General features: G+C 40.1%; 1 protein-coding gene across 1 annotated transcript in view; it reads right to left on the bottom strand.

Annotated features, from left to right (window-relative positions):
* Positions 1 to 26,283, bottom strand: part of LOC118426249 — a gene marked incomplete in the record, with an annotated part of 72,037 nt that overhangs the window by 25,702 nt on the left and 20,052 nt on the right. The window contains 32 exon segments of the mRNA XM_035835522.1: positions 424 to 570; positions 1,271 to 1,439; positions 2,198 to 2,363; positions 2,986 to 3,177; positions 4,353 to 4,479; positions 4,662 to 4,768; positions 5,008 to 5,605; positions 6,038 to 6,157; positions 6,407 to 6,463; positions 6,850 to 6,977; positions 8,784 to 8,972; positions 9,161 to 9,284; positions 9,584 to 9,660; positions 10,022 to 10,162; positions 10,664 to 10,811; positions 11,488 to 11,640; positions 12,158 to 12,295; positions 13,092 to 13,171; positions 14,061 to 14,361; positions 15,554 to 15,704; positions 16,537 to 16,766; positions 17,289 to 17,431; positions 18,418 to 18,559; positions 19,207 to 19,343; positions 19,889 to 20,131; positions 20,750 to 20,870; positions 21,284 to 21,363; positions 21,654 to 21,728; positions 23,088 to 23,289; positions 23,856 to 23,984; positions 24,523 to 24,720; positions 25,972 to 26,205. Coding sequence (XP_035691415.1) covers positions 424 to 570; positions 1,271 to 1,439; positions 2,198 to 2,363; positions 2,986 to 3,177; positions 4,353 to 4,479; positions 4,662 to 4,768; positions 5,008 to 5,605; positions 6,038 to 6,157; positions 6,407 to 6,463; positions 6,850 to 6,977; positions 8,784 to 8,972; positions 9,161 to 9,284; positions 9,584 to 9,660; positions 10,022 to 10,162; positions 10,664 to 10,811; positions 11,488 to 11,640; positions 12,158 to 12,295; positions 13,092 to 13,171; positions 14,061 to 14,361; positions 15,554 to 15,704; positions 16,537 to 16,766; positions 17,289 to 17,431; positions 18,418 to 18,559; positions 19,207 to 19,343; positions 19,889 to 20,131; positions 20,750 to 20,870; positions 21,284 to 21,363; positions 21,654 to 21,728; positions 23,088 to 23,289; positions 23,856 to 23,984; positions 24,523 to 24,720; positions 25,972 to 26,205 — 5,247 coding nt within the window.

Here is a 26,283-nt window from a genome sequence, read left to right as displayed (position 1 = left end):
AGGCTTGAATTCAATGTAAATGTAAATGTTTGTTGTTAAGCTGATTGTAGATTTGAATGAACATCTGCTAAAAACAGTTGGTCTTTCAGCACCAAGGCTGACACTTATAAATCTGAGCCATCCAACCCAACCAAATGAAAGGTAGATTGGTAACAGAACAGTGCAAAAATGTAAGAAACTAGGCATATATGAACAACAATCTAGGATATTTTTCTCATTCCCTGCTTCCATCCTCAACACAATCATGCACTATCCAGTTTATCCTCTGTTGTTCCCCATGGAATAAGGGTTAGACCTGCTTGCACATAAAAGTGGAGGCTTAATTACACCTTACAACTTTCAACCTGGGGGTAAGAATGCAAAGAAAGAAAGAAATCCAAAGAAAAAAAGGCTATTAAAAGAAATTTCCTGAAAGACTCTTACTTGGTCAGCATGAGTTCCAATGACAAAGATGGGAGCCTTGGGTGCATGGCACTCGATGGAGCTGAGCCAGAAGTCCAGGCCAGCATGTTCATGCCCCAGTCGTGTGTTCCAGATCAGCATGTACACAGCACGGTTGGACAGGAAGAACTGGGAAGGTAGGACACAAAATTTCTGTTTGTTAGCTAACACCATCAACAAACTGTAGAAGTCAAATAGGCAAAGGATATCTTGGTTGGAGTACATATGAGGAAGGAAATCAGAGTCGACATGCAGCCTAACCAGCATGCTTGGAAGAGCATGAAGAGTAGCCGACACCATGGGCGGGTCCTTTAGAGACACATGTCCACTAAAGCCCGTCAAAGCCGACATTACAATTTGCCTGACAACTTAAATTGCTGTGACATAATCAATAAAATTTGCTCTCTATCCTTCCATTGCAGGGTAGTACTTTTGTGTCAAGGAGAAAATATTTGGTTTTGAGTTCTTGGCAGCCAGTGACTTGGGTTCTATAGACCGTAATAGCAGTCGCTTTTGGCTGTGCAGTGCTTTCGTGATCATCGACTGTCAGTGTCACTGATGTAACTGTATCTACCCTCTGAATACAGCACAGTGTACTTTACCATAGTGTTAGCAGTCAAGCCTATCCCAGCATCAGACTGGACACTGCTCTGGGCTGATCCTTAATCATTGACGTGTCACAGTGCACAGTACGCTGTAACAATTGTTTACAGTATACGGTCCAACTTTGTAACTTCGGATTATTGCACACGCTGGATGATTGCACAAAAACGCTGGCAAATTGGGTGTGCAATTAAACAGCTTCTACTGTAATCTTTTTGACATTCACCTGATGAGTGTTGTAGTACACAGTCTGTCCAGCAAAGTCCCACACACTGAAGGACAGTTTGGATGCACCCTGCTTGATCTCCCAGGTCTTGATGTCGATTCCGTCAGTGATGGCCTCTCCGACGGTTGCCGGGGTAACGTAGTTGCCACTCATCAGGGCCCGCATCAGACTGGAATCGAGGGGAAAATCAAAAACAAGTTAACAAAGACCTTAGTACCATCCTAACTTAAATACTGCGCTCTGCAATAAGCAAAGTCAGAATTATCGCTCATCCTCTTGAAGTAGAAAGAGGGAGATAAGAGATTACCAGTGTGTGAAAGAATTTGTAAATACTGTACATCTAAAGCAGTGGGAGACGAAACACATTTTATTGCCAAATGTTCATTCAACCAAACCGAAAGAATCAATCTGTTTAGAGAAGCTACAAAGACGCATTCCAACTTCCCCACATTGACAGACAACCAGAAAGCCACTTTTCTTTTGAAATTGCAGAACCCACAAATTTTAGAAAAGGTGGGGATTTTCGTCTCTCTCTGATTCCAAAGAAGAAGTCAAACTCAACCTGCTTAGAAATAGCCAACACTAGTATTAGAGTAGAATATTGTTCATAACTGTCCATTGTATAACTATTTTTATACCATGTACTTGCAATTAGCCCTCGGGATTCCTTCTAATATTTGACTGAATAGTGATAGATTCTGTCTTCCAGCCACTTTTGATTCACTCCTGACATCATCACACATCTGGATTACAAAAAGCTCTGTGAATCAGGTTGGCAAGATTGACAAAAATACATGGTGAGCATTCCATTTGTGTTGGAACAAAAGCTAAGATTGTACAACTTACTAAAAGGTTTCCTTCTATATCATAATATTTTGAAATAGTCCTGTGTTTTGTTTTTCATTGCTTGCAATACTGTACTTGTACCTTGTTTTGCCAGCTCCTCCCAGGCCCACAAACATGAGCTTAGTCCTCTTACACTCCACCGAGCCTGACAACAGTCTAGCCAGGTAAGCCATGACAGCGGAGAAGCCCCTGGAAACAATCTCCCTTGGAGGGGTCCTCAACGTTGGACAGTTGGAGATCTGCAGTCCTATTGGTCAGGAAAAGATAATGATAAGTGGGGGTTCAAATATCTCCAAAGGGTGCTGAAATTGAAATTCTAGAATCCCTCTGCATTGTTTTTTTTCTTTATATAATGGAAGATTCTTTTTATTACACATTAAAGTGTGGTGAAAACAAATTGTATAATTCATAACACAACAGGGTACATCGAAAGCATGCGCCAAATAGCAGTTATTGAAGCAACTGGATAAAGAATTTGGAAACAATCAGACGTTTTAAGGTAGAATCCAAAACTTCCTGGCATCTGAAATGTTTGACCGTTTCCAAAATCATATCCAGTTCCTAATGACATACTACTTTTTGGCCTACATGTATCCTATTACTTGCCATGGATGTCTAATCTTCATCAACACTTCCATGCAAAGTATACCCTGACATTTATGTTATCAAATAATGACAGACTCTTTTCAAAACTGGTTGTAAGACTGCACTAGATACCAATCATAACTGTGAGGTCAATTAGCTGGCTAACTAGTAGAATTTTTTTTTACATTCCAAAAAATTGTGTTACATTTTAGCAAAATCATGTTATGGATCAGATAATGAACAGTGCAATGAACAACAGATAGTCAGTTACTGCATGTATTTACCCTTCAGTTGCAGTCCCCCTAACTCAGCTGCAAGTGTCTCCAGTTTGGGGTTGTGCTGCAGACTGAGCTGTTTCAGATTCTCCAGCCTCTTCACCTCAGCCGGCACCCTGCGCAGGGCCTGGTACCTCATGTGCAGCTCCTCCAGACTGTCCAGGGCAAAGATCTGTTCTGGCATCCCTCCCAGATCATCATCTATTGCAGCAATGAAAAAATAATATCAAGGGATGGCTGCAAACCACCAAAGGTGAAAACCATTGAGGACACAAAGATTGCCCCTATGGTTACTAGCTATGGGACTGAGAGAGAGAGAGAGAGAGAGAGAGAAAGAGACAGAGAGAGACAGAGTTTGCAAAAGGGCAAAACCGTTGTTAAACTTCTCATTCATACTCTTTGAAGTGCCTAGTGGCAGGTTTCCCCACTGTCATGGTAGAAGGGTATAATCTTACAGGGATGAGTTGCTAGCCCTTCCCCTTCAATGCATTAAAGATGCACAAGGGGCCCCCATTTTGTGTCCATCCTGAAAGACGGGTAAGCCCCAACCGAAATGCTCTACCCTAGCTTGAACCAGGATCTCCCAACCAGGAGCTCAACTGCTAGCAAAACTATAAAAAAAAGCATCTGGTTTTGAATAGGGCTTTGGTTATGACACAAGTATTGTCTGTCATACTGAGTTTTTGAAGCAAAGAAACTACCACATCAATTTCAATTTTGATTTTTGTCATTATGAATTTGCATAATATTGTGTTATTACATGTCAATATATCACAACACACACATACATACAAGCTGACCATTCCAAGTTCACCCTGCCAGTAGATCAACTGAGATATCATTATATATGATAGTACTCTGTATGTAGCTGACCATGGTGCTGAATCTATGGGTGTTAAGTTAACACTGATATTCACTGTGAATCACATGCAGTAACAAAATAAAAAGATTGCACAACGAATGTAAGTCTTGCATGGGCAACAATACTTGAACAAGAATTTCTTTTCTTTTCTCAGACAATCATAAAACATGAAGCTGAAACATACATTCTCATAATTTCACAAGGTGCCATTATACCGCCACCTCAAAAACGTTGTTATAGAGGCCTTCTCAACGTTGTCTTCAACACCTAAATATCTGAAATGTATTACATTTACATGTAAGATATTTAACATTCGGTGTTCAAGATAATCTTGGGAAGACCTCTATACAAACTTTTTTGAGGTGGCAGTATTATGGCACCTGGTGGAATTATGATAGTCGATGATAACACATACACATACAGAGACTGATGAGATGAAGTCACAGGTCGTGGGTCAAAGTTTGGCAGGTAATTAACTATTCTGAGCATGCGCACAAACATCACTACTTGTTACCTGTTGTGCTCTCTGCTCCAAACCTGGGGAACATGATGAAAAGTTGTGCGTTCAACTTTGGCACCTCCCCTTCATCCAGTAGTCCATTCTTGTCATTATCACAGGATGTGAAGACTTCCCTCAGTTCCTACAGATTTTGATTCAAGAAATGATAATCATTTTCAGAATTGTGAGCAATATTTTCTTGTGATATTCGTGTACCTTCTCTCAACTAGGAAACATTTCTAATAAGCTTACTAAAGTTTTTGAGGAAGTTTTTTACGCAAATAGACCATTGACAACATTCACTGCAAAGATTCACAGACCCACCTTTTCTGAAACTGAAGAAAATATGCCATGCTTCTTTGTGAAGTTTAGAAATGCTTCATAGGACAGCAAAGTTGCCTTCCCCTGTTCCTGCTCTATCCATGGCACACCTTGAAAAACAAAGAGAGGAACATATGATTCTATAGACAATCTCATTCAATAGCCATCTTTCTTTTTAAAAATCAATGTTTAGAGAACAGACAGTAACAGACAATTGCATTCTAAGATCTTTCAGTAAGGTATTGTGGTTTCACCTTGTAGAACATTGTACAAGGTAATTAATTAGACTTAAGCTAATCTTATCTAGAATATCATGACATTAGAATTTTTTAGAGTTATGCATACTCACCAGAAATATCAAGATGTGTTAGCTTCTTCAGCTCACAGAAGGAAGCAGGCAGTTCGTTAAGGGGATTTGACGAGACATTCAAGATCTTCAGCTTCTTCAAGCCTTTGATGTCGTCAGGCAGCTGCCTCAGTTGCATGCTTGCTGCCTGGAGCTCCTCCAACTGTCCAAAGTTAGCCAGAGGAGTTGGGAGGCTGTCCATGGGGTTTCCGCTGATCTTCAATACTAGCAGTGAGCTACCACAGTTATGGAAGTCAGTTGGGAGGTTGGTGATTGAATTGTGATTAACTGAGAGTGATTCGAGATTCTGACAACTTCCGATGCCAAGAGGAAGGCCTTGGAGTTGATTGGAGGAAAGGTTGGCTTGGCGGATGGACAGAAACGATGTGAAGAAGTTGTCTGGTAGAGACTGTATCCCGTTGGCTTCGAATGTCAGTGTGCTGATGGTACTTGCATAGGAGGCAAACTCTTGTAGGGGGAAGGCTTGGAGGGAGCTGTCGTTGATGTGCCAGGCAGCCTGGTGACCAGGGCACAGCCACTGACCATTCGTTCCATTCACAGCCTTGCCTGCCAGAACCGTGTCCTTGATGGCTGACATCTCCTAAAATTGAAAACAATCACAGAAAGTTATGTCGGGAAAGTGATGAATATGACTTTCAACAAACGCAGCAATAAAATGGCCAGTAATAAAGATGTTTACAGATATGAAATTGCCCAAAAGAACATCTAGACAATCAGACTTATTCTTCGAAATAAGCACATGATTGATCATACAACCATGTCTTCAGATGTTTATACAGTCATGTAGTTGAAAATTTCACTGAAACACAACTACATCTAAGAACAAACTCATTGTAAATGATATAAAAGAGAGTTATTCTTTAAAAGGAATACATGAGTAATCATACGTGTCCTCAGATGATTATACGTATAGTTGAAAATGTCACTGAAACACAGCCACAACTAAAACTATACTAAATTCTTGTAAATTTTTTCTTTGCCTTGTAATATAACCACACTTTTCAGCTTTTACCTGTGGTAGCCACTTGTCCATGCTTGTTGTGACTTGATTTAAGTCATATCCTTGTAGGTAGGATGCAAGAAGGCTGGCTGAGGCATACATGGACAGGAGTCTTGCAAGGGCGCGTATCACCTGTGAACAGGAGGGAATGTATGTTTCTTCCTCTTACTTAACATCTTTTAATCTTATGATTAAGTAGTCTAAGAAGAAAACTCCAACTGGCACCATATAAGAAAAATTAACGAATATTTCAGTCTATTCAAGTCTTCCAATCCCAGTATAAAGTCTTTTCCATGCTCCTTGCTGATATCAAGATGCAATTTATTCTGGTCTAGAATTTTTGAAGGATCTTAAAGATGATGATGGGAATTAACTTCTTACCAAGTCTTCTGTCACTTCCTCCTTCACTAGAGCTGTTAGGTCTGGTGGAAGGAAAACCTGAAATATTCCGCAGAAAACATATTAATACGTTATTGCAACAAGTGGTCTTATGCAATCATCAGGTTAGTCAGTCTCTGGATAACCTGTGATATTTTGGTGATTGTCTGTCACCTTCCTCGGTGAATACATTACATTCGGGACCACATAAGCAGACACCTATGCTGCAGTGCAACGTGAACCAGTCAGAATAAACCTGAGGAAGGTGACAGACAGCCAACAAACTTCAGATAAATAAAGCACTTTTCTGTGTGCAAAGAATCTTTTCATTCTCTGTGATGTAAGAGATCCTCATATTTCTTGGTATTGCTGAGTAATAAACCTTACATTGGCAAACATATGAGTAACTGCTGATTACAGTAATTCAAAAGAGCGCATGACATTACCTTTCTACAAGTGATGAGGCTGTGACAGAACAGCAGCAGCTTGGACAGCATTCCCTGGACTTTATCAGATTGCTGTCCAAGTGTGACAGCATTGGCTGTCCCAACCAGGTGGATGTTCTGGTATTGCACTACAGTGACAGTGGCAAAAGAAAAAGATTTAGTATGTAATTGATCAAATGTTGCCTTGTATTTCGGTAGGTCTGAAAAACCTGTTATATGTACAATTATACTCCTGGAAGTATTAGAATGTTGTTTTGTATTGGCTGATGTTAAATTTTTTCTGGACGGAAAGAAGACAGCATACAGAAGATCTGGATCAAAGTCTTGTTTGAACTGACTACACAGTCATGAAGAATAGTTGCAAGAGAATTATTCAAAACCTGGAGGACATATACATTTTGTATACATAATTTGTTGTTAATTAAACGGATTTTAGGTTGGACAAATGTGGGGACATTATGGATTTGTTTGTGCCCGCCGGCGGAAAGAAAACTATGTCAATCATGTGATAAGATTTACCTTCCAGTATGCATGTAATGTTAAACACGTAGAACCGTGCAGTACAATGGAAGTCAATGCTAGGAGTCTCTCTGACGGTAACTCTAACGACATGCTTAGACGCTCATAACCTGAGTAAATTGTTTTGCGAGGTGAAAAAAAAAACTACCTAGCAGTATATGGGTTCAGCTACCATAAGATCATGGAATCACCACTCACAAAATGGTAGAGACATCATTACACTGTTTGTTTGGTTGTAGTAGGCATGCCTGTGGTTTGAGTAGGCATCTGTCTCTCCCATGAGCTGGTGGTAGTGCTCTGTAGATCACAATGCCAAGTCCATGGGCAGCGTATACCATAGACTATCATAATTCCACCAGGTGCCATAATACCGCCACCTCAAAAAACGTCAGTTTTGAGGTCTTCCCAAGATTGTCTTGAACACCGAATGTTAAATATCCTAAATGTAATACGATTCAGATATTTAGGTGTTGAAGACAATTTTGAGAAGGCCTCTATAACAACGTTTTTGGAGGTGGCGGTATAATGTCACCTGGTGGAATTATGCGGATGTATTTTACATTGTATGGTTTAAACAAACCATGCATTTCAGTGCCCTGTTCACTCATGGTAACATCATGGATAAGTATGCAGACAAATACCATCACTTTTTTTTCAAATACTTTCAAAAGACAGCAGATGGTGTAGAAACATATGACCATTTCCAGTTGCTTGAGCTAAGCTTTTGAATTTTTAGTAGTTTATTTGCCAGATGTCTACGTACCAACTAAAGACGTATTCCAAATGCAAGACCAGATCACTTACACATAACTGTACTGCAAACTTTATGACGTTATTGATGATATTTTGTTGTTCTGTATCTGTATGTAGTTTAGTTATCCCTCGGATAGGACGTTAAATGGAGGTCCCGTGTATGGGGAGAGTCACACCCCATGCACGTTAAAGAACCCCCACACGTGCGATGGTGCGGTGTGAGATGGAACAAACCCTTCTGTCTGGAGTTGGTGATTCACTTCAAATCACCCGGTTGGAGGCCTGGCGAACCTCCATACCGTATTAGCCAGCGAAAGGGTATATCACCCCGTAAGGGGCGGTATAACCCTGCCGCGTGTAGACATGTGCGAACATGTGCACATGTGTGTATGGCGGCTTTGAAAAGGTGTTCTTAACACCTGTTTCGCCATACCCTCCAAATGGAGAATCCTAATAAATAAATAAATAAATAAATAAATAAATAAATAAATAAATAAATAGTAGTTGTTGCCACACGTTGTATCCTGTACAAATTTTTAACAATAAAGTTCATTCGGATCAACCCAGATGATAAGCCTTGTACCTGAACTACATTTTGAAAGCACTATCATTCATTGGCAGCAATACATTCAAGTCTAGGGTATGAAACTATTCCTACTTACGTTCCCCAGGGCACAACACGTGGAGCGTCTGCCCCTGTCCGCCCTGCACTGCCCGGCGGCTGGGGTACAGCAGCTGTTGGAGGTCCAGCTGTTCAGGCAGCAGGACAGCAAACGTGGGGTTCTCAGGGAGCAGCCTCGGAGACAGAATCTTGGACTGGTAGGCTTCCACAAACTTGCAGACATCGGAGGCTGGTGAAAAAAATAAGGAATATTAATTAGTTGCAGAATTTGAGCTTTTTTTCCAATACAAAAGGAAAACATATCATGAATATTCAGTCCATCTTGCTGACCTTCAAGAGATGTCTGATTCAATGCCCTGGGGAATACTCAATAAGCTAATAACTTTATGATATTTATGATTCATAATCAGCACTTACTTTGAGGTACCAGTTTGCCATAGTCCATGCATGCGATGACTTTGGTAGATGTTCCACTTGCCTTGGAACCCTTCTTGGCTTTTGTACTCATCCCATACGGTGGACAGCCCTTGGTCTGTTCACTCTGCAATTTTAATACATTTATATATATTACATTGATTTGTTACCAGATATTTTACCTTAAACGGGTATCTCACTGGAACCAAAATTGCAGCAAAATGTGGTAGGGAATTCGTAAGTTGCATATCTCACTGGACTGCGCAATATTGTGCCATAGAGAAAGTCATTGATCGAATACTCTTTTAATCTTATTAATTATATCAGTTTCCTAAAAAGCATGACATTGTGTGCTTAAGATATATACAAATGTATGTATATATGTATATATACACCATTGTAGCAAAACCTTATTCTAGTACTTACATTGAATTTCCTGTACGGCACTGATTCCTTCTCTATCTTGTCTAGATAGCTGTCCCATTCGAATGTGCCTGAGTAACCTATAGTGGTTCAGAATACATCAAAACGTTGCAGTAACACATCATTAAAAAGTTTGCATCCGATCATGCACAAAAAACAAGTTCACAACTTGCATTGAGCTTGTTGTATAATGTGAATTAATGTGACTCGAATAGTATTGAGTCCCTCATGTTACATTACAAGTCAATACAAGTCAATATCACATTTGATAAATAAGATATCACATTTGTGAAATGAAGATATATTGTACAGACACTAAGGTGATGCAAAATGAATTTTACCATATTCTGTTTATTTCAGAAAATAGTATAAATTTTGAGTTCTAAGTACTCTTCACAGCCAATGCATGAGTGTTAAAAAGTGAAGTTCAAAGTGAAGTACCCTTAGGTTTTTGCAGGTTAATGCCCTTGAAAGCACAGTAACCAATGGGATGTATCTTAGGGTCGTCTGTGTAGCACCAGTAGTTGTACTTGTTAGTCCAGCCATCAAAATGGACCTCAATCTTCTGTCTCCCATCTGCCTCTGTAAGTTGAGAATATTTAGGATCAAAGTGTAGAAAAATCAAGTTTGACAAAGGATCTTATTCAAAATAGACAGTACAAATGAACAAATTACAACAATAACAAAAAATAATAATGAAGTTCTCCCTGTTGTTTTTAACCTGTTACAAAGTCAAAACACAATTTGACACATTTCTGCAACTCAAGTTCCACTTACTTATCACTGAGTCATGTGTTCTATTTGCATAACTTTAAGAATGGAGTTGATTAGTCCAAAATTTTGGTAAGTCCGATTTTTCTTCTTTTTTTTTGCAATCACAGTTCAAGTTTGATCCAGAACAGTTCAGCCACTGCCATCAGATCTCTGGAATATTGTGGCTTTTTTTAAGTCACTCACTCACACTCAATATCTGGTTTAGTGTCCGTTCAGAGTCAGTGTAATTTTATTTGAAAATAAAACATTGTATAGGAAATTTTATACATATTTACTGAAACCAATATCAGCAAAATACACTTTACACACCTGTGACCATATCCTTGATGTTTGCCACACAAACAAGGTGATTTTTGGCTTCTCCACTGCCCAGAGGGTCATCAGCTTCCATCCGCATCCCGATTTGGAGCGGCGCAGAGGAAAACAAGTGTTGGACGGACACAGCAGACCCTCCCGACTATAATCATGATAAACAAACAAAAATAATCAAGCAGCTTTCACAATACTGCCGAAGAATCTGTAGTCACTCATAGTTATAGGGGCAATGCGTGGGAGGGGGGTCCTAAGGATCAAATTCACTTGTGATGGTGATTAACATACAAGTAGTGAAGGCTCAGACATTATTTTTGTACACAATGTTAATAGAAACCTCTTTTTTTTATTTACTTAGAGTTCACCACAAAACAAGGCTCGTGGAGCCACTCAAGCGTTTTGGGTTACAATACTGTATTGTTAAGAAAGATGTCTGTTAACACTTGACTGAAGCAGTCGTTCGGCTTTTGGTCTGTTACAGTTCCCATTACCACTGGCATAGACTTTGGATCATTTTGAACTTGAGAATGGTCACAAGAATGACTAAAAGCTTTTTAGTAAGAGCTTTTCATAGTGTATGAAAATAATGCTTAAAATCAACAATTATGACTAAACTCGGAAGGTCAGCTACATGTACATTTTGTATGTATTGTACTCCTCTAAATTCCCAAAGACATTCAGTAACATTTGTCCACCTCGCTACAAACTACTTGAAATTCAACTTCTTTTTCTACAAACTTATCATAAAATTAGCTTTTGCCTATGTCTTACAAGTAGAAATTTTTAAAAACAAGCACATTACCAAGTCTGTTAATACTCACATGCATGGTATGGCTGGCCAGAACCAGTCGTTGGTCTTTGTCCAACCATGATCCTGAAGAACCCTGGGACAATGCAGAGTAGGAAAGGAACACACGGATCTCCCCCTCTGTAACTGCAGAGGACAATGTCTGGCCATTTCTGGTCAGGATTACCTGAAAAGTAATCATTTATATTGGACAGGTTAATAATTTAACTAATATTCTACGTATAAGACAATGCATTCATTTTAACACACACCAACTTCTGTAGAACATGTACATTTTGTATCACACCAATGTCACTGTTCCATTCATCAAGCACCACTGAACTGTCAAATTATCTAATATGTTATAATTATACAACTCAGAAATAAAATCACAATGATGATAACAAGACTACCAATATCTTTGCAGTCCTTGATGCAGACTTGTTGCAGTGTCCAAAATGTTTGACTTTATATAATTGCAGATATTGATCATCAAACCTGTTTGAAAATCACATTTTGAGCAAGAAAGCTGAATATCTCCATGGATCTAAGTGTTCATTTTTGTCTTTTCCATTCTGATACCAACTTACAAACTGCAAATAATTTCATAAAATAAATCTGTCACCAGTCAACAAACACAAATAGAATATGATGATTTGATCTTGATAAAAAGAAGTTGAAAAAGAACAATGACAAGACGTTACCTTGCATTTCCTTGTTAGTAGTTGAGAACCAGATTTAACAAATCCTGCAAGAGCCTGCTGTTGTTCCTCCTCGGAAGAAAAGATGACCAGCCCTTCGTCGGGATCGTACAAAAATGGCTCGCTGTTTTCCTTCTGGGTCTGGTGTCAAAGAAAAACCATGTTAGTACAATGAGCAATAACACTGAAAGTACAATTTACCTACACATGTGTTACAGTTCAAATTAAACAATTTTTCGGTCTTGGCATACGACCAACAGTTGTGTTCTACGTGTACAATTACATTCAGCTTGGAAACACTAGAAATTACACATCATTACTCTATACTGCACAACATTGTGCTGGCTTGAAGCAAGCATTTGCAAGCTGGTGCAAACTGACACAAATTGGTACAAATTGCCCGAAATTGCAAATGCATGTCGTTGTAAAATCTTTTGTTTCAAGCTTACAAAAATACAATTCGATCAATTTCAGGTCATTGAGGTCAGGTTCTTTAGGACAGACGGAATGACATGTTTTCTGTCCCAATAACCAGATTTCCAAGTGGTATTAAACACCCTCCGATTCAATTTGGGAATTCCATTTATTTTTATTATTTGGGAGTGACAATAACCCTTGGAACCTTATGGATAATTATGCATAACTCTTGGAACCTTATGCATAATTATGCATAACCATTGGAAACTTATGCATAATTATGCATAACCCTCAAAAGTTATGCATAATTATGCATAATTATGCATAATTATGTATAGTTATGCCAATTTAGATTAATTCCCAGGGGGTCGTTATTGGCTGCTACGTATTTCTTACATCAATTATACTTACAGCTTACGGTATCAGCCCATCTGGGTGTACGGTTGCTGAGATCTGGGAGGTCACTCCCAAATAATAATGGAATTCCCAAATTAAACCGGAGGGTGTTATTAGTTCTTACCTCATCAAATAAGGCATATGGCACAGGTTCAACATTCTCTTCCTTCAGGTACTGTTCCCAATCAAACTGTCTTGAATAACCTGTGAAAGAATCAGGGGTGTTAGACATTATTACATATATCATGTGGTTATGACAAAATAGTGCGTCGTGTTGGCATAACAGTTAAGGTGTTTGGGCTAGAGCTAGAGTTCAAATCCCTTGTTATGATTCAGTGCCAGTGAGAAAGACTTTTCTCACCCCACCCAGGTGTTACAAAATGTAAATGAGGTAAGGTAATGATAAACCGCATTGGCTTTATTGTTTTATCATTAATCCATTTAATTCATTCATCTGGCACAGTAACATTGTAGATGTTGACAGCAAGCATGTTTGCATATTGCCAAGGAAAAGGCTAACAGACATGTATATTCAAAGATCTCTTCTCCAATTATCTGTTAATGCTGATAAGTTAAGATTGTATGAAAAACTTAAATCTGAGTACAGTATGGAGAGTTACCTATACCACACAGATTTTGAGCAAAGATCCGCTTATCGGAAGGTATGGAAGTCTCCATATATACAATATTTAGGGATATCAAGTTGGCGGATAATGAAACCACTGCTTGTCAACTTAATCTCCCAAAGTACTGTTTTTAAATACAACATTGTTAGATGCCAGTAATATAACACAAATAAATGTCAACTAGCATAAGACTTAGACAACATCTCTGTGTAACGCGAGTTCACCTTTATTCATAAGGGTAATCTTTATCCGTTCTTTTTAAGAACATTGTACTGTTCAAGTCGACAGATGATGGTTTCAAACTGCAGTACAAATGTATGTTGAAAATAGTACAGTTTAAAAGCTACATCCCATCAACTTGATATCCCTAGATACCCTGTTAGGAACACAACGGATATAGGTTACCCCGCAGATAAAGGTGAACTAACGTTACTTCTGCCTAGCTTCACTGGGTTGAAAAAAATTACCATGAGGCTTTTGAAGCGTGATCCTATTGGCCTTGCAGTACCCAAGTGGATGAAGGGCGGGGTCATCCACATCTGCCCAGTAGTCGAACATGTCCGTCCATCCATCAAAGTGGATATGAACTCTGGTTTTCTTGTGTTCGGCGGAGGGAGGTTCAACCTTCATGACTGTGCTGACACAGATCATGGTGGGGTTCTGCTTGTCCTTTGATTCCAGCCTCATTGTTGCTTGCCATTTATTGTTGAACATCTGCACAGGCACCTGTTGTATTGGCTCATCAGGCTCTATTGCAAGATTCTCCTCCTGAAATTTCAGAAATATCAGGCATTTATTAAGAATTATAAAAAATGATCATCATCATCATCATCATCGGTCGACGTGATCAAACATGTTCGCACATGTTTACACACGACGGGGTTATACCGCCCCTTACGGGGTGACATACCCTTTCGTATGGCTAATTACAAGACGGGGATGCGCCAGGTCTCCCATCCGGGTGAATGATGTAATTCACCATGTGCCTGATATGAGACAGAGGTTTGCCAGGCCTCCATTGGGGTGATTTGAAGTGAATCACCAACTCCCGACAGAAGGATTTGCACCAACGCACACCGCACCATCGCATGTCTGGGGGTTCTTTAACGTGCATGGGGTATGGCTCTCCCCATACACGGGACCTCCATTTAATGTCCTATCCGAGGGACGACTCATTTTTCACTTGAGTAAAGTGAGGAAAGTCGTGTAAAGTGCCTTTTCCAAGGGCACAAGTCCGGCAACACGGCAGGCGGATTCGAACCGGCGACCTCTCGGTCACGGGCCGAATACACTACCACTGTGCTACGCGATCAAAAATCATGCTGTATAATAAAGTCCTTTTTACTCAACCATACATTTTCTGAGAGATGCTTTCTATATGCATTGAATGTTACTATTTCTGCACTATGATTTCCATGACAAATTTGGTATGTCACTGGATAACAAAGTTCTTTGTACTCAGCAATGTGTTTTACATTAATGTACTAGTGACTGTCAGTCATCTTCTGCAGGGCAATATTTTGCACTGCAGCTAGGTGTTGCCACAGTCTTAATTATAAAGCATCTACATTATAAAGCGCCTTTGGATACATAGTACAAACATGTATATCAAGGTAGTTCTTGCAGTGTTTACATCTATTAGCAGCGATATGTTGCTACAATGCAAAATAGAACAAGTCAGATTTGCCTCCGAGCAAGGTGACAGGAAGTCATCGAACCTCAGTTTGCATACAACAGCAAGATGTATTACATGTACATATTGAACTCTGTTATCCAGTGACTTACTAACCTGACAAAACTTTTCACAGAAACCATACGGAGGAAATTTTAACCTGGCATGCATAGAGGGAATTTTTTTACATGATAACCAATTTAGGAATCACAACATTAGACCTTGGGATATCGAAATACGTATTCCTCAAAATTGATACAATATATTTTGTACAAAACGTCCACAAACCTCAGAAGGATCAAATTGGTCTGCATTCTCCACTTTCACCCCATATATGGCTGCAGGTGAGTCCGTCTGGTAAGTTGTACCATTAGGGGAATCAGGCATGGCTATGGAGACCTCTGTACCCTTCACTGTCATGCTGATTTTTCCCTTTGCACTGCAACAAGAAATAATCTTATATTAGGATGAAAGCTCATCTGTGGAAAATCTTCAATAAGAGATAATCTTGTTTGTACTGAGAATCTGTGTGTTTTGAATTTAGCATGGGAGATTATCTGTGCTGGTAGTTTATAACATAGTATAGAGCCAAACTTTGATCCAAAACAAGAAATGTAGCATTCATTATCACCATCACCGCGTATATCTAGTGCTGAGGCCAGCCGTCTTTGTTCTCTACAGTTATTTTCTTGTTTGCTGCTGTTCCTTGCTCCCCATCTCTTCTGCAACCATGATCTTTGGAAGGTGTTGCTCTTTTTTTTCTTCACATCAGGTTCTTTTCACATATCATAGCTTGCCCCCCCCCCTCCTTCCTTCTTCCTGTTTGACATCAATTAAGTGACACCATGGAAAGTCTTAGCCTGGGCAACCTCAAGACATTACCCAGCCATCACAGTCTAGCTCTGTGAACAAACTTAGAAAGCTTAGAAAGCAGGGCAATCTGGAAGGAGGTTGACAATGGGGGTTACATAAGAAGACCTGTCTAGAAAACATCAAGAGTGGATGTCCCTCAGCCTACCAAATTACTGACAGCTGCATTGCATACGTTAACCTAAAAACCTACAAACCCCCCTCTTCATGTGTAACTTTTTCCTTCCATGACCAGACGGTATAGAGACTATTGCATACACAAAACTGAAAACCATCTTATTGTCTACCTTGCCCCTTATTGACCAGGAGGTATAGAGACTAGGTAGGTACATGTAGATAAGATAGGTAGTGCACTTTTTAAAGAACAGTAATTTGTGACATAGATAGCCCATAACGCTCACCTTCTCACTCCAAATGTGAGGTTCAAGTTGTCGGCTCCATCAGTTGGGAAGACCTCAAAGTCCCTGAAACCCTCTGGATCCAGCAGCTGGGCACTGATGACTTCCATCTTGTGGCTGGGATGGAAGAGTGATCCTTGTTTGTCCTCTTCTTTCAGTTGCTGATCTGGTCTTCTTGTTGGGTACAGTTGGCACTCGTGCCCAAAGGTTGGGGTTATCATGCTCTGAATTTGCTGTGAAATGGTTGTGAGGATTAAAGAGCAATTATTATAATTCTTTACTTAATAGTTACCACGTAACAATACCCAAAGGCTACTCCAGGGTTGAGGGTAACTGTAACAACATCTCTTTACCCTAAGTCAGAAACATATCATGATTGAGACCAGCTCAATTGCTCACCAGGAATGAGGACTAAGCCACCCACTGACAATGACCAATTGTTTTGTATATTGTGATCTAAACTTGTGGAGTTGGTGTGGTGCAATGATTAGTGCATTGGGCTTTAGGTTCAATGGCTTGAAGCCCATGCCAGTCTTGATATTGTGTCATTGAGAAAGGCTTTCAATATGATATTCCTATGTAGTGATGCACACCAAGCCTCTCTGAATAATGTGTCTTATGTGTGCACCCACAGATTTGGTGTGCCAATATGCCAAAATCTGTACATATGATATCAAGGACTGTACTTTCTCAAATGGTTTTTCTTTCTTATCTTCTAAGACAAATGCAACTTGAGACAATGCTTTGTCACATACCCCATGTTTACTGGCCACCTCCCTGGTAACACCACAAGGCACACACAGGTCTTTGTTTCCTTCTATGACTCCAAGGAACTTCTGGGAACCTTCAGGAAGGGCTTTGCTTGGCCACATGTGGTTGGAAAGAAAAACTGCTTCAGCTGAAAATAAAGGCAAATCTACATGAAGTTTTTTTGCAGTCTTAATAATATCCCTATGAAGCAGTTGAAAACAGAGGCAGAAGAACCCCTTGCTAAGCAAGATGCAGCAGTATTCTCTTTGCACTACCTACCTTAAGTTTACCTTTATCATATCAGGAACAAGTCAAAAATCTATAGTTTTGCTCATCCAGATAGCTAAGCATTAGTTTCAAGTTACCTCCAGGTAAACAGACAACCATGATCGAGAAGGGATAGATCCTAGACTGAGTGGATCAAATAAATCTGTCTCAAAATGCATCTGTACTCATAGCACAAAGTATAAACATGGTCTGTTATGCCATAGGGTGATTTACTAGGTATGCGTGGACCGCGAGGCGCAGTGGCAGCATTTGCGGCTCGAGACCGAGAGGTTGCGGGTTCAAATCCAGCTGCTGTGTCACCGATCTTGTGCCCTTGGGAAAGGCACTTTTCACAACTTTCCTCACTTAACTCAGGTGCAAATGAGTATCTAGTGGCCTTGTGTGGCTTGGTAGGGCTATGTGGCCGAGACAGGCCTTAGGGGCATGTTTGGGCATGAGCGGCACCCGCCATGGCACACGAGTCAGGGGTAGGAGGAACCCCTTACATCCTTGGTCGGAAGTCCTCCTAGGAGACGGATACTCCGAACAACAAAGCTGCATCTGCTGGAGCCGCCTCACACGTTGCATACAGTTCTGTCCCTGTGGGACTTAGTGCTCCAGTAGACGAGAGGGTGGAGAAGGAATTGCACACCCCTCCTTCACCATAAAAAGTCATGTGCAGGTCAGGCAAACAGGCAAATAGCCTGTCTGCCTCCTCATCTGTCCAACTGACAGGAGAAACAAAAACAAAAAAAAGTACGCAATACTAACAAAGAATTATTTATTTTCACTCTTGTATGAAATCTAGGGTTTCAGTAGATGCCAATACCAAAAAAAAAACAGTATTTGGGCCTTGTCTGTACTTACAATCTCCATTCAAGATGTCTGCACTTTGCTGTAGACCACAGTTGGGACATTCCACCACCTTGGTGGATTTGAGCATGTCTCTCTGGAATTCATGGACCGTCTTCTTCTCAGTTGCCACGCATTGAGGACAGGGAATGGTCACCTAAAACAACAAATATGTCTATTTTCGCCAGCATTCCCTTTCAAGTACATTTTTATGTAGAATAGTTCATTCAAAAATAAAGGCAAGCAGCAAAGTTCTGTGCTTTCACAATAGCCAGGAAATCAGCACCATGGAAAGACAATGAGTGTGCCTCTTGGATAACGGGAAAGCAAAGGAAATTAGCATAGTCATGTGCTTTCATAACAGTTAGCAAATCAGCACCATGGAAAGACAATGAGTGTGCCCTTTGGAAACGAGGAGCATGATATTTCCCCATATATGCAAATGAAGATGCAATGAGCTTGAGTTAACTAATTGTGTCCTCATTTCATGTATGGGAAAATGCCATGATACTGTTACTGCCCATTGGTAATTGATACGAGATGCTTTCTCACTAAGAATTCAGACAGTTTGACAACGTGAAAAAGGCATAGGAGGCAAGCTATAATGGCCATGTATATGGGAGCACCTAAAACGGCTGTTTTTACAAACTGTGCTGTAGGGCAAGCTTATATTGTTCAAGAACACAACACAGAGCATGGAATGATCACAGGTGGTAAGAAAGGATTCAAAGCAACATCTAACTTAACTACAACACCAAACACATGACAGACAAGCATCTTCACACAGTGTGCCTGGCTACTTACAACTGCAGAGAGTCCCTGTGTCCTGAGAACATACTCCACTACAGTCAGGCAGCTATGGAAGATCTGCTGAACCCAACCAACGTCCGTGCCTGGCTGGGGCTTCTGAGTCCTGGCTGCTACAGTCAAGTATGGGCCTCCTGTTGGACAGAAGAATTTTGATTCAATGTTTAATGTTTTTTCCCTGGAGCTGCCATAGTTGCCACCATCCAGTGTAGGAACATCCTCACTAAATAGCTTTAAACAATGCTTACAGTTAGGTAAGCAAAGGTTTAAGGTGTGATAGGTCATTCAGTGTAATATCACCAGCTGCTACCATGCTGCAAGCTTACAAAGCTGGTGTGCTGTTACAAACGATGGTCATACATAATATCAACGCTTTGAGCTTCTTGAGCTTCCAAATTAGGACATCTGCATTTAAGCATTAAGCAATTGTTTATGTGCACAAGAACGATAGAAGATATACTGTAAACACAGAAATTTTTGCGGTAGTTTTATGTTGAAACATGGTTTTTGCTAGGCCGCTGAATTCACTACGAACCCAAAACCATGGCAAACAGTCTATTTTCCCACTACTGCAATATTAAATCCTCACAAACTTAGATACATTAACAGTAAGCATAAGACTACAATACATAGGTTACCACACAGATAAAGGTTAAGTAGCATCACATCAAAGTCTTACCTAGCGTTTGTGTGTCCTTCAGTTTCTTTGGCTGTACAAAGTTGCTCCGAGGATTGGCAACCTTCTTCCCCAAGCTTCCCAGCTCGCCTGTTAAAGTCTCTACAGCCCAGCCCCAGTCTTGGGTGGGCGTCATGTTGATGAGAACCTTGTTGCTCACAAGTTGCAGCCAATCGTCCAGCACTACGTCAGTCTGCAGCTTGATGGGGATCAGGGGTACTCCTAACTCTGCTGCAAGCTGCGCCACTGTTGAAATTACCACAGCAAAGTGTCAAAGAAACAATAAATAAAGCTGTTACAATTTTATATCCATACACAAAATAAAGCGCTTACTAACAAGCTTTCGATCAGTCCTCTGATCCTTCTCAAGTTGAAACGACCCAGAACCTAAGTCACACTTCCTTAAGACTAAGGGATAGAGTACTCTAGATAAGATGAGAACCCTTATTTTGCACTATATTGTTACTGTCTAACTCTGGGAAAAGCAAAAGGCATAAGAGCAGTACATAAAAATTTAAGTAGGCTGTCAGTCCAGTTTATATTCATACAGGGTTGTCTTCATGACCTGCCCCTCCTTCCCCCAATGGAAATTTGTTTGTTGGCACAGCCAAAAATGTCACCATTTTTGTCAAAAAAATCTGAACTTCAGAATATGATGCTGACGTTAGCTTGTCAGCTTAAAATGACAGATTTAACAATGGGAATTAAAAACAAGGGCTCCCAAACAATTATTGAAGAGTGAGGTGGGTAAAAATTCAAAGCTGGATATAGCCCTATATTTTTATGACAAAAATTGACAAGAAACAATACCTGCCATTGCAAGCCTCAACTGTCTAAAAAGAAGGAGAAGAAAATCATTTTTACCTCTTTTGCACCGTCCTGTGTCCTTGTAGTCATTGGTGATGCACATGAGGACTACAGCAGCCATGTTCACTGTGTCTGTTACAGAGTTGTTACCATCCATGGTCACCACATACCCCTTTGACTGAAATATGATTTTACACCAAATCAATTGGATGAGGCACACTAAGAAATGAATGAATAATACCTGGGCCAAGACAACATTCAATACAGGTGTTCCAGACCTGGTGATAACTCACTCACTCACTCACTCACGGCCCGTAACCTCAGTGGTCGTAGGGGCTCCCCGACATCCAGTAGCAGTGATTCGTGCCCAACTCTCTCTGTCCTCTGCCCCTCTCCAATATGATAACTGAGGTTATCATATTGGGTTCTGCTGTTATCAGGTGATATTCAATTCAAAAACAGTGATCCTGTCAAAAATTTAACTACCAGATTCAATCTAGAACACATATTAGACTCTCTAACACTAAAAATATCAAGCTACATAAAAATTATGTATCTCTTGTTTGGCCAATCAGGAGAACTGTTACTTACTGTAAGTTCTGTTGCAATATTTTGCACACGACGAAGGTCTTTTGTTGCAAAACTGATAACGACACTCTTTTGAACAGCTTCTGAAAGATGAAGATAAAAACAGAAGGTCAACAATATTTTACTTTGAACTTAACTTTTGAAAAACTCACAAGAAACAGAAACAGAAAAAATGAACACATATGTATATCACAGATTATTGGATGAGAGAAAAATCATAATGATTAGACATATTTTGTGACAGACTTATAAATACACTAGTATGCAGGCAAATTTCTATGATTTGTGCAACTAAAACCCATTTCTAATTATATCAAAATCACAACTGAATGAAAGGAAATTTCTATGTCACAAGCTACAAATGTATGCATACCTTCCGTCTTTACAGCCTTTGATTTCTGCAAGTCCAACTTCTCAGCTTCCACTATTGGAATGCCCACATGTACATCTGTAAGAAGGAGGAGATAATCAATGTATTTTAGAGCAACTTTGTGCACTGAGTGTGTTAACATTTCATCAACATTGCCAACATGTAAGTTCTGTATCTGTATTCAATATAGCTGGCACAACAACCCTTTGGTGTAACACACCAGCTTCGTAGGCACATGGTGCAACAGCAGCTGGTTATATTATACTGAATAACCTTCTTATATAAAGAAAGTCCCTTGGGACGTGACAGTTGATTTCCTTGGTTCTCTGATTTAAGAAAATAAAATATAGCAAGTGGACATCACAGACCTGTACATGTATTCACTCCATAAAACTTACATGTTGTGCACCAAGGCATAAACCTGGTCCTCTAGATTTGTTTTTCAGTTAACATGCATTGGCATAATACCGGTCATAAGCCTTATACCGGTCGATTAAAAATAGTGGAACTTAAAGAGATCTACACATGCAACAATAGTTATTTCTGAGGTATGCACACTTCAGACATCTAGGTGTCCAATACATAATTTACAAAGCATCGATAACAATGCATTCGAAGACAACAAGGCCAAAAGTTTTCAGGTCATTTTCGGGGCAGGCGAGCTCGTCGTGGGACAAACAAACTGTCACGTTCATTGCCAGATTTGTAGATAATAATCACATGTGCTCACGGCACAAGACGAGCATGATTCAACAGCAATCTTGAATTTATTTTGGTGACCTACAACTCGTGTAAAAGTGTGAGGAACTGTTGCATTATCGCCCGGATCTACGGCTGAATGGGTCAAATTGAACGTACGCCGCCATTTTCCCGCCATTTTTAATGCTACGGCCAGCAGTAAAGTTTTACGTCATAGCGGTTGTGACGGACCAAAATTAAATGAAGATTCTTGTCAGTATACGCCCATTTTCTCATGACTATGCTCATGCAGATTTTTGTTTTGTGCAACTACTAACAGGAAAGAAAGGAACAACAGAGGATGAATAAAGGTACATAGCGGCAGTTAATTGTGCCCCGTTTCGTTCGACCGGTATAGTGCACCCCCTTCCAACCACGCGCCCGTTCTCCGTGCAATTCCGCGGTGTGTTCCAATTACGATATTATGTTTTTAAGACCAGAGAGACAAAATAATTTACACAGAAGAAGTGGCAAAGGTAAGCTGTAACAGCAACATGTAACTGGAGAAAATGATGCGTTGATCATTTGCCAAATTAGCATTACTTGAGAAATTGCAGTAAACCGACCGGTATTATGCCAATGGATGTTAAACATATTTTTTAGATTTATTTTCTAATCCATGAACCAACAAATCAAATTGGTGTGACTTTAGGATTTGATCTGATTCAACATTTCTAACATCATATGCAATTCACAAACCTTTCTTGTCTATCTGGACCAGCACCTCCACTGCCCCCCTCTGGAAGATGACCCCATCCCTCCAGACCAGGGACAAGCCCCCGAGCTGGCTGAACTCGGACAGCAGTGATGCCATCAGTCCCGGGGGAGGGGCGGGGAGGATGTGATAGTGCTGAGTCATCTCCAGGTCATCTGGGGAGGCCTTCACAGGCCAAAACTGATCCTGGGGAGAGGGGAGCCAAAATACATAGGTTCAGCTAACACTGTCATTGTAAGATCTATTAAGTAATATTACCTCCAGAAAAGGAGGGTCACCTCCTGATAGTAGGTTTCAAAATTGTCCATGTTGGGTGTTTGCAGCTGCATCTCATGATTGGTTTGGTGAATCATTATGTATCTTGGCTCATGGTTAAATGGCAATATATATATATATATATATACATCATAAAACAATGAAATAATTAAACATACAAAACCATTTTGTTAGCAATCTACAATGCTCTTAAGATCACAAAATGCCTCTTGTAAAACATTGTGACAAGTATGATCAGAAATGAAAAAGGACCAAGAACAGACTGTCCATGAACATTGATTTCAACTTGGTTCAATTACTCATGTTGAATCATCGATCATTTTTGTATGATCAGACATTTGTTCAACCTTCTTCACTATTTCATACATGTAATGAAGGCAACTTTTCTTTGCCAGTATTTTTTCATTCATATGCTTGCATCCATCTTAGGGTTCCCAGAGGATGTCACGCATGTAATTGAATCAACATGGACTTACCAAAGCCACTACAGGTGATGCAGGAATGTTGGCATAGGGCACCAAAGCACCATCAGCACTGACTCCAGGAAGGTTGTATGGGCAGATGCAGATCCCGAGATCAGTCAGGACTCTAGTTGCAAGTGACAACTGGACAGAACAGAAATATGTGAAATTTATGTTGTATGGCTAATCAGTTCTTATGGTACAGACAACATGCTCATTATTGACCTCATTTACATTAAATAGCAAAATCTGGAGTCCACCTGGAAGTGCGCACAATAGTTTTTATTCTGTGACTGGGTTTTCAAATTTCTGTAGATATGGTAAATTTTAGGAAGTGGGTACTGTAGGAAGGATTAAAAATTTCTGTTTCTTTTGTGTCAGTTAGGGTGATGTTCCTCACAAGGCTCTAATACCAGTCCTTTAAGACACTGTATTTCTTGGTTCTCATTGTTGTGGAATGTATTATTGCTGAGTGCTAAGCAGAGATATCCCATTTTTAAGATTTTGGTATGATTCAACTAGGATTTGAAGCCATTTCCTCCTAAACTTACCATCTAATATATGATTCCAGAAAGCCAATCAGATATCTGACGAAGATTGACGAGATCCATGTCAAAAGTTTGTGGTGAGTTTTTCTGTTTTGTTGCTCAAATTTTACAAGCTTAGGAAAGTGAAGCCTTACATTGTTTCCTGTGACATTTGAGAGGGTGGACAAAGCACTCTCTGGGATGACATTCACGTCTGGTGCAAATCCATCCAGATTGTGTCCGATTGGCACCAACAGTTTGGACGTGGACACCTCTTTAACAGTCTGTACAAACCACTTAACATCCAGGATGACTGGCTGGTCCTTCAGCATGGGAAGGTAGAACACCTGACCCTGTAGGGATGGGGGAAGAGGAATAAAGTTTGATAATGATGATACTGATGATGAAGATGAGTAATACGATGATTATGCACCAGTCCTAGAGCAGACTGCACAAACTTACTGAACTGTGATTGGTTAAGCCACCTAGGGCACCTTGCACCTGGTCAGTGCACTATGCACTTGGCCTATAAAAGCAAGAACATGCTGAACTATGCTCATTCGAGCCCATAACACTGAGGAAGCCACACGACAAAACATGTTTGTTGTGTTGGTTTCAATAAAGTTCCTAAAGAGGGAACATGCGGCTACAGCGTCTTTTCTGAAGATGTGGCGTAAGTGTGAATGGTTGGCTTGAGGTTGTCCTTCCCCACATTCTAATACGATAATAAAGGTTAGACATCCAGGTAATAAGATACGCCAAAAAGCAGTTACTCAAGCATTATCTTAAGTTTGTAGCTTTTGAACTATTGAAAATTCAACTTCCACCCCTTTTTGCATATTGATTCATAGTTAGGATAAACCTGTTCTTCAACTAGATTTCTTTTAAATATAAATTCACAGCTAGGATATAAAAAAAAGACCTCCAACAAGATCTCTTCAGTGTCACTGACAAAAAGTGTGTCACTGACTGGAGACCTGGCGCATCCCCGTCTTGTATTCAGCTATTCGAAAGCGTATAACACCCCGTAAGGGGCGGTATAACCCTGTTGTGTGTAAGCACGTTGACTGATGATGATGATTACAAAAACTAGTGGGTGCTAGTTAAAATGTCTGACCGTTTCCTAAATCATATCCAGTTGCTTGAGTAACTGCTTTGTGGCAAAGATCAGTAATATTGTAATAGTTGTTGTCCACCTTGTAGTGCTTAGTGGCACAAACCTATTTTTACAACCAGGGGTTGCCAACTCTTTCCCTCTAACAAGCTCAAAGCACCTCCTCAAACACAAGACCCCCTCATAATTCCTCAGAGCAACATTGTGTTGTTGCACAAGTTTGACACTATATCTTGATGTAATGTTAGTTCACCTCTTTCCATTGGGCTAACTTATATCCGTTGATGTTAAAAACAAGGGGGTAGGAATATCAGATCAAAGGATGGCAATTTCAAACTTCAATAAAAAATATTCCAATTTATAACCACTGTCAATCATCAACTTGACATCCCTAAATACCCTGTTTTTAAAAACAATGAATAAAGTTTACCCTGCAGATAAAGATAAAATTAGCATAAGAATTCTCCATGCAAAGATAAACATGACTTACCATATTGTGTAACACTTCCAGTGCCTTCCCATATGCCAGTATGCCATCTCCCAGCCACTTCTTGGGTAGCTCCTTCACAAGCGTTTCCAGCGGAAGAATTTTCTGCTTGAGAGCAACGGCCTTGAGATGCTTGAGAAACTCGTGAAACTCCGGGGACTGACTCTTGAACTGAGGCCACAGTTTGTCTGCTGTGTCCATCATTTCCTGAATTTCCACAAGTAGCTTTTCTGCTCCCTATTAGGCAAGAGATAATAGCTTCTTCAGGTCAGTGAAAATGAGAGCATAACATAGTTCTTGTTTTTTACAACCACA

The sequence above is a fragment of the Branchiostoma floridae genome, chromosome 11 (assembly GCF_000003815.2).
Source record: "Branchiostoma floridae strain S238N-H82 chromosome 11, Bfl_VNyyK, whole genome shotgun sequence".
NCBI classification, from domain to species: domain Eukaryota; kingdom Metazoa; phylum Chordata; class Leptocardii; order Amphioxiformes; family Branchiostomatidae; genus Branchiostoma; species Branchiostoma floridae.
The sequence above is the reverse complement of the archived record's forward strand: the minus strand, read 5'-3'. Positions and strand labels throughout refer to the sequence as shown.